This window comes from Sinocyclocheilus anshuiensis, unplaced genomic scaffold, assembly GCF_001515605.1.
Source record: "Sinocyclocheilus anshuiensis isolate Anshui unplaced genomic scaffold, SAMN03320099.WGS_v1.1 scaffold369, whole genome shotgun sequence".
In the NCBI taxonomy this organism is placed as follows: domain Eukaryota; kingdom Metazoa; phylum Chordata; class Actinopteri; order Cypriniformes; family Cyprinidae; genus Sinocyclocheilus; species Sinocyclocheilus anshuiensis.
This window is the reverse complement of record NW_015540935.1, coordinates 2157735-2165881: the sequence shown is the minus strand read 5'-3', so window position 1 is coordinate 2165881 and position 8147 is coordinate 2157735. Positions and strand designations below refer to the sequence as shown.

At 41.3% G+C, this 8147-nt stretch overlaps 1 protein-coding gene across 1 annotated transcript in view; it reads right to left on the bottom strand.

Moving 5' to 3' along the window:
* Positions 1-8147, bottom strand: part of LOC107689562 (receptor-type tyrosine-protein phosphatase U-like) — a 286005-nt gene that overhangs the window by 65511 nt on the left and 212347 nt on the right. The window contains exon 11 of the mRNA XM_016487583.1: positions 2956-3034. Within this exon, the coding sequence (XP_016343069.1) occupies positions 2956-3034 (79 nt within the window). The remainder of the gene's footprint in view (positions 1-2955; positions 3035-8147) is intronic.

Below are 8147 nucleotides of genomic sequence, written 5' to 3'. Positions count from 1 at the left end.
TCCTTCCAGCCGAGGTTGGTGGTGTCTGGGAGCTCCGCAGGAAGATGGTAGGTTATCCCGATCCGGAACAGCGCCAGGAGGGTTTTTCCCTCGAGGGAGCTGGCGAGGGCGAGCGGCACGAATGCCTTCGTGTAGAGAATCGGGTCAGGGTTCGCCTGAGGCACGGCAATTAACATCGCTCTTTCCTCCATTTGGACAGGGAAAAACGAATGGGAAAACAAAACAAAAATACTTTTCAAAAACCGAAAAACAAACACGGGTAGAAGGGGTGCCGCTTATTGTCACTTTTAGGTCTGGAATTCTGTCACGGTCGGTGGTAGTGTGAGGAACGCGGAACGAGGAGACCAGGAGACCAGGAGTACGAACCAAAGGGATTTATTCTTGTCACAGGGAATCACACGTAGCACGAGGAGAAGACATCAACATACAATTCCAGACAAGGGAGAACTGAACGGGCTGAACTAAATAGGGTAGATAACGAGGGGCAGACAGGTGATGGGGATAACTAGTAACAAGGAACAGGTGATACTAATAATGTGAAAAGGATCTGGAAGGACCAAATAAGGAAAATAGGAACTCAACGGGAACATACACGTGACAATATCATTCACAGATTTAAATTCCAGAATGTTTTCAGTGAAAAATATTACAATAAATAGGAACATGCTGGGAAATAAATATTGATTATATTACATTTTATGGGAAGTGTATGGCCACTCTGCTTTATGAATGCATTATCTCAGTTTTGCATTGTTTTATGTCAGGTTTTTGTTGTTAAAATGTTTGTGTAAAACCAATGTCACGATCACCAGCTGGAGTGCCCTTGATGGCCACCAGAGGGCACTCTATCCCAGGCTACTGCCACTCTATCAAGGACTTAATTTCCCATAATCCTCTGCCCGGTCTCATTAGCACTCATTGTTTGCACCTGTGTCTCATTAGCCTTGTTAGCTCACCCTATATAAGCCCGGTTCTCTCAATCATTCATTGCTAAGTCTTGCTAGTGTCTGAACTGAAACCACACACACCAAGCTCCGGTGTCCACAGAGCTTGGCACACCATGGTTACCAGCATGTCCTGTGATAATGGCCGCTAGTCCTGTGCTTTCAGCACCTTCCCGTTCTGTTGTTATCGCACCAAAGCCAGTTCACAAGATGGCTGCCAGTCCAGAACCTCTCCACAACATGGCTGCAGTTCTAGAGCCTCGGCCCGTCAAGGCCACCACTCCAGAGTCCCCAACCATCATGGCCGCCATGCCAGTGTCTCCAGCCATCATGGACATCATACCAGAGTCTTCAGCCGTCATGGACGCCACGCCAGTGTTCCTGGCTTTCATGAACATTGCACTTGAAGCTTGTAGGGCAGTGCCCAGGCAGTCGAGACTGACGTCCAGTGTGGCGGACCCACCGCTGATGTCGGTATGAGCAGCAGGCATCCCGGTGGCCTCAGCACTCTCAAGCTCGGTGATCTCAGAGGTTCTCCCACTTTCCGCTGCCCTTCCAGTAATAGTGGTCGCCATTTTGTGTGCCTAGGCCAGGGGTGCCCAAACTCGGTCCTGGAGGGCTTGTGTCCTGCAGAGTTTAGCTCCAACCCTAATCAAACACACCTGAAGCAGCTAATCAAGGTCTTACTAGGCATACTAGAAACTTCCAGGCAGGTGTGTTGAGGCAAGCTGGAGCTAAACTCTGCAGGACACCGGCCCTCCAGGACCGAGTTTGGGCACCCCTGGTCTAGGCCATACACACTTCTGAGGTGGCGGAATCCACTCCCGAGTCCGCTCCAGTCCATGAGTCTGCTCCAGAGCCCGCTTCAGTCCATGAGTCCGCTCATGGAGTGCAACAAGTCAAATCTAAATTGGGCATTAAGAACTGCAGTGTAAATATAGCCTATGATGCTTTAAAACTTCCTCTTCCTGGAGATCTACTTTCCTGCAAAGTTCAGCTCAAACATGATCAAACACACCTGAAGCAGCTCATTAAGATCTTCAGGTGCACTTGATAATTACAGATAGGTGTGTTGGAACAGGTCTGGTACTGAACTCTGCAGGTAGGTAGATCTTCAGGATCTTGATCCTTCGCAAAGACCCGCCCACCCTTGCTACATCCAACAAGCCATGGCGCTCTCACACCACACATCATGTAGCCACACAGTGAAAAATACATTGCAGAGCAAAGAGGACACTGACAACGCCACTCCAGAGTCTCGTCTCTTCATGGCTGCCTTTCCAGAGCCAGGTCAGAGCAGACAGAGCAGGTTACTTTTGGTATGAAACAAAGTCTCAGCTTTCAAATTTTGTCATTTCATAAGAAATTCAAACAATAAATGCCATTTTGTGACTCTTTCATGTGTCATGACAGATCACTGCAGCGCCTCAGTTCCAGCGACATTCAGTTCATGGCACTATTTCATTTCTATGATAACTGCAAACTGTGGCTGCATCTGAAAGTTTAGGTAGCTGACTTGTTGTCTTGTTGCACTATAAACCGATGAAATCACAGGCTGCGTTTGCATTTAAATTTACCTCCTGAAATTGATTTCAAACAGGCTTCTGAGGCAGCATGACGGTGTGATGATGAACAGGATTGGACATCTCTGCTTTATGTCTGAGTAGGCAGATCACTAAGCTCATGTTCTTCAGTTTCTTACCTCCTACTACTTTTTGGATTTATCAATGTATCTATTTTTTGTTTCTCAGTCTGTTTCTATTATGTTGGCTCACTATGCGAATGAGGTTTGTTTTTGTAATATCTGAATTATAATACTAGGTGGATCGTTCCCAACTGTCACGGCTTGCGTTTTGAGAAAGTCCCACATTAAGGTAACAAATACCTATTCATCTCTTGCCAAAGTGTGAGTGAGTCCGCAGCAGGGACATTTGGTTAGCGTTGATTTATATGCGCTGTCAATGAGACATGCCATCAAGCGTGTAAACAGTGCAGATAAAGAATGAATTACCTTTACGAGCAATCCGAATGCAGTTGATCCTGGTCTCCTGAGGGTAAAACAGAGAATGGATACAAGTTATCAGGGCTATCTGACGGTCAGCGCATAGCACGTGTGTGATTTATGTGTATATCTGACTAGAAATCCCACAGGCAGCCAGAATTAAATAGAAATGCATTTGATGGAATTTACTAGCAAATGAATGAGAACATCAGCTGGACATGATTATATTTATTTGCAAGCATTACAGAAATTTTACTTTTAAATGGGTTACACTTTATTTCGATAGTCCACTTTAGACATTCTACTAACTATAAGTAACTTTGTAACTACATGTCAACTACATGTCAACTAATTATCATTAATTTGCAACTACATGTCTACTAACTCTCAGAGTAGACTGTTAGGGTAGGTTTAGGGTTAGTAGAATAAGTTGACAAAGAAAGTGTTAGAAGATATTAAGCAGACAGTCTACTAATACTCTACTAACTGCTAGTTGACATGTAGTTGTAAAGTTACTTACTGTTAATAGAATGTCTAAAGTGAACTATCGAAATAAAGTGTTACCTTTAAAAGTACTCTGAACATTCCGAAACAAGTAGTAGGTACTTACAAGTGGTAAGTTTTAAATGTTTAAAAACAGAACATTCAGCTAAAACGTTTCACTTAAAAAAAAATTATAATAATAAAAATCCATTAACAATAATTTTGTTAAAGACCAGATAACTTAGTAGGTACTTACAAGTGGTAAGTTTTAAATGTTTAAAAACAGAACATTCAGCTAAAACGTTTCACTTAAAAAAAAAATTATAATAATAAAAATCCATTAACAATAATTTTGTTAAAGATCAGATAACGCTGAATAAACATTATATTAAAATTACAGGAAGAACCTTTATTCATAACTTTGAGAGAATCTTGACAGAATATTCGCTAAAGTTCTGAGAATGCTCTCTGTTAGCATGGACACCTTCTAGGGTTAGATGAGGTACAAAGTTGGCCCGCTAAGCGTACTGTACAGTAACAAGCTGCTGTAGCCCTAAATGTACAATTTTTGCAACTTTGATTTCAATAGATTTGTCATTAACATGTTTCTAAGTTAATAATATACAATATTGTAACTAGCAAAAAAATAAACCTTTCCACTCTGTGGTGCATTATGGGAGTCTCATAGCTGTAGCATGCCTATGATGTTGCCTAAAATGCTGTCTACATAAGTAGCTCACTAGGTTTTAGAGCAGAGCCTAAGAGTCCAGTCCAGCCTTATGCATCTCTCTCTCTCTCTCTCTCTCTCTCTCTCTCTATATATATATCTCACACACACACACACAAACAGGGTGAGCAGAGACATATTATCAAATTAAGATTTGCAGGTGCAAATTGTCTCTCTCTCTCTCTCTCTCTCTCTCTATATATATATATATCTCACACACACACACACACAAACAGGGTGAGCAGAGACATATTATCAAATTAAGATTTGCAGGTGCAAATTGTTGCTTTATGTGGCAATTATGCAAATTAATCTACCTAGATTGGAGTCGAGACCTTTCTCACCCAAACTGCTGGTAAATTGCCTTTTAAATTGAAAATCAGCAACGAGTTGCTTTCTCCTCTCTTTCACCAGGGCATATGTGACATATTTACCACCATATTTTAACATGTCATTAAAACGTGTTCAGCAGTCCTTTGTCGAGGTTGTGGGGCACTGAGGTTCAGCACTGAAATTAATCGCTGTCAGATGATATATCATATGATATGCAGGTCACGCTCAACACTGCTTTGCAAGTGGCTGTTAAGGGTGGTAATGCCCAGCAATTTCCCACCATTCAATATGGTCAATATTCAGAGTGAAAATGTGTCCGTCTGTCACACCCACAAACGTGATTGACTTTTATGTGTCCGTGAGGATGTGAACGGGAGTGAACAGCCACTGCATTCATAATTCACTGAAGAAAATGTCAAAGTTGCAAAAGTTGCCGCTTAATTTAAGGTCCTCTCAGCACAAACAGTGTAGGATGAGTTACGTAGTGAAGTTAAAAACGTATTAGCGGGATTAAGGGTTTGGAGCAACATTAATAGTGAAGCTTGCCTCTCATACTAATAAGTTCTGTTTTATTCTAAAATGTATTTGTATATTCTAAAACCAAACGCGTAGGCCACTTTAGTCAGAGTAATTACTGTTTAAATTCAGCGCAAGTCTAATAGAGCGAACCTGCACCTAATTATCACAAATAATTGTCAAAATAATTAGCAACAGCACAGCCGAGCTTTCAGCGTCGCTCATGTTAAAAATATTTATTTAGACCGAGTAAGATGGAAATGCTTGCACTGCATTCATAATTCACTGAAGAAAATGTCAAAGTTGCAAAAGTTGCCGCTTAATTTAAGGTCCTCTCAGCACAAACAGTGTAGGATGAGTTACGTAGTGAAGTTAAAAACGTATTAGCGGGATTAAGGGTTTGGAGCAACATTAATAGTGAAGCTTGCCTCTCATACTAATAAGTTCTGTTTTATTCTAAAATGTATTTGTATATTCTAAAACCAAACGCGTAGGCCACTTTAGTCAGAGTAATTACTGTTTAAATTCAGCGCAAGTCTAATAGAGCGAACCTGCACCTAATTATCACAAATAATTGTCAAAATAATAAGCAACAGCACAGCCGAGCTTTCAGCGTCGCTCATGTTAAAAATATTTATTTAGGCCGAGTAAGATGGAAATGCTTGCAGGTCAGATAAATAATAACCTAAATGAATTTGACTCATCTTGCGCTAGAATAAACTCACTTTGAACGGCGAGTGTCAGACAGCGTTGAGTGGTTGATGCTACTGTTTATGGCCTATTATGTAGTCATTACTTCCCATTAGAGGAGGGATTTTCAACACAATCCCATTATTGGATACAATGGTACCTTTATTTTGTTTGTAATGATGAGCCAGCCAGTCAACATGAGTCAAACCCACTGTGTTTGTCTTGTTCTCTAAATCTATAACACCCCCCCCCACCCCACCCCACCTACTACAGATTAATTTCCGTGACAAGAAGACAGAATACAACTCCACAGGCCTCATTAAAATGACAATTGATGATCAAATGCTTCTCTCTATTGCGCTTGCAGTGGAACTTTCATGTGCCGCAGTCTGGATCATCTGCGTATCACCTCAATACATCAAACAACTGAATAAGCAGCATCCTAATAGAAGTAAATAGTATGTAATGTTGTGCTCAAATGATTCATGTCCTTAAGTAGTTTCCCAAAGTTGTTACAGAAGCAGATTATATCTACAGTGGTAGTTATATATTCTCATTAATTTTATAAGCATACATAATTTATCATTTCCTTGTCTGCCATCTATTTCCCAATTGTCCGCCCAACATAAAAGTTAACTGAAAATGAAGAACTGGTTTTGGTGCATTAAGCAAGGTCAATCAAGAATTGACAGTGCTGGACTTGTAAAGTCTTAGACCAGGAAGGTCCAGCAGAGTTTGGGTCTTGTCCTAATTAAACACATCTGAACCAGCTAATCAAGGTCTTCAGGACCACTAGAAACGTTTAGACAGGTGTGTTGGAGGTCAACTTTGTAGGAAAGTGCCCCTCCAGGAGCAGGATTGGACATCCCTTTCCTAGACACCTCAGATGTTTCAAAGCATTTATCAGGTGCATCTTTTTGATTTCAGCACAGTTCTGTTGCTTTTAAATCTGAAATCCAGAAGTCTGATGTTTAGATGCTAGGCCAGATGTCTTCAGCTTTGCTCCTGAAGACCCTGTCCTGCAGAGTTTAGCTCCAAGCCTGATCAAACACACCTGAGCCAGCTCATCAAGGTGTTCAATTGTTGGAGAAGGTTGGAACTAAACCTAGCAGAACAGTGAGTCTCCAGGAGCAGGGTTGAAGACCTATGAGGTAGGCCGATGACCTACAGGCAATGATATATTATTGCTCATCATGACCTAAAGGAGAAAGTAATTATACTCAAGTCCCCAGTTCCCAGCTTGCTTAGTAGGATATAGAACAGTGTTACCCTTAAGATAAAATGGTACAAACAAATCTTCACAACTGATTGTCGATAACAATATGCTAATGTCAAACTGTAAACTAGGGACACAACAATAATCCAAAGATAGAAGTAAACATTGGGTAAAATAGTCTGTAACGCTCATAGTAATGGGACCATGCCACCCTGCTAGAAAGAAAGTAGAACCATATAAACTATACAACTGTGTACAAATGTTTGATCCAATCGAAACTGGGAGTTTGGCCTCTTCGTATAGTAAGCTATCAAGAGAGTAGCTCCTTAGCAGCTAGATTAAAACATCATTATCAAAAATTGCTGCTGCCTTTCTTATCCTTTCCAGTTGCTTTTTCTTTCCATCATAAGTCGTTCATTCAATAGTATTTCTGTCACACTTGGCGCTCCCACTAAAGTGACGTAAAATAAAAAGGGTCTTAACAAAATTTTAAGACAAGTGGTCACAGGAGATGCACTTCTTATTCCCAGATGGAAACAGTAATGCATGTTTTGGTTGACGACTTGTGAGTGGATCACATGAAACACATCTTAATACCAGGTGTAAACAGGGCTTCCATGTCGCTCGCTTGGTTTCCGGGATATTTTATATAATTTGCGGGCATCAGGTAGCTGCTTTCAATATGCGGGAGACTTCCAGAAATTGTGAGGCAGGTAGGATGTCTGAGCTGGGCTCTTGTGCTGTTGTCTCAAGAAAATGAAATGGGAAATGGTCTGATGAGAATACTAGGAAAAAAACATTAGTCTAGTCTCAAAGAGCTGATTAATTGAAGAGGATAATATGTGTTGCTTGGCAAAGAGTTCAAGAGCTTCAATAGACCTTAATAAGACCTGTTCTGGAAGCACACTAAAGAAGAAAACGATGACCTATTCAACATTTAAAGCTCTTTCAAAATGAACGGAGTGACATATACTACGTACCTCTATGTCTTTCTACCCCCCACATAGCAATTGTCTTCTGGCCCAGCTCTGGGCCAAACAAGCAGTTACACTCGGCCCACATGCAGCAAAGAATTACGGCCCTTGTTTGGCCCAGAGCTGGGCCAGAAGACAATTGCTATGTGGGACATTGCTAAAACTGCCCGGTCCTGCAGATTTGCTTTATACAACATTAGGAAGATCAGGCCCTTTCTTTCAGAACATGCAACACAACTCCTTGTTCAAGCTCTTGTTCTAT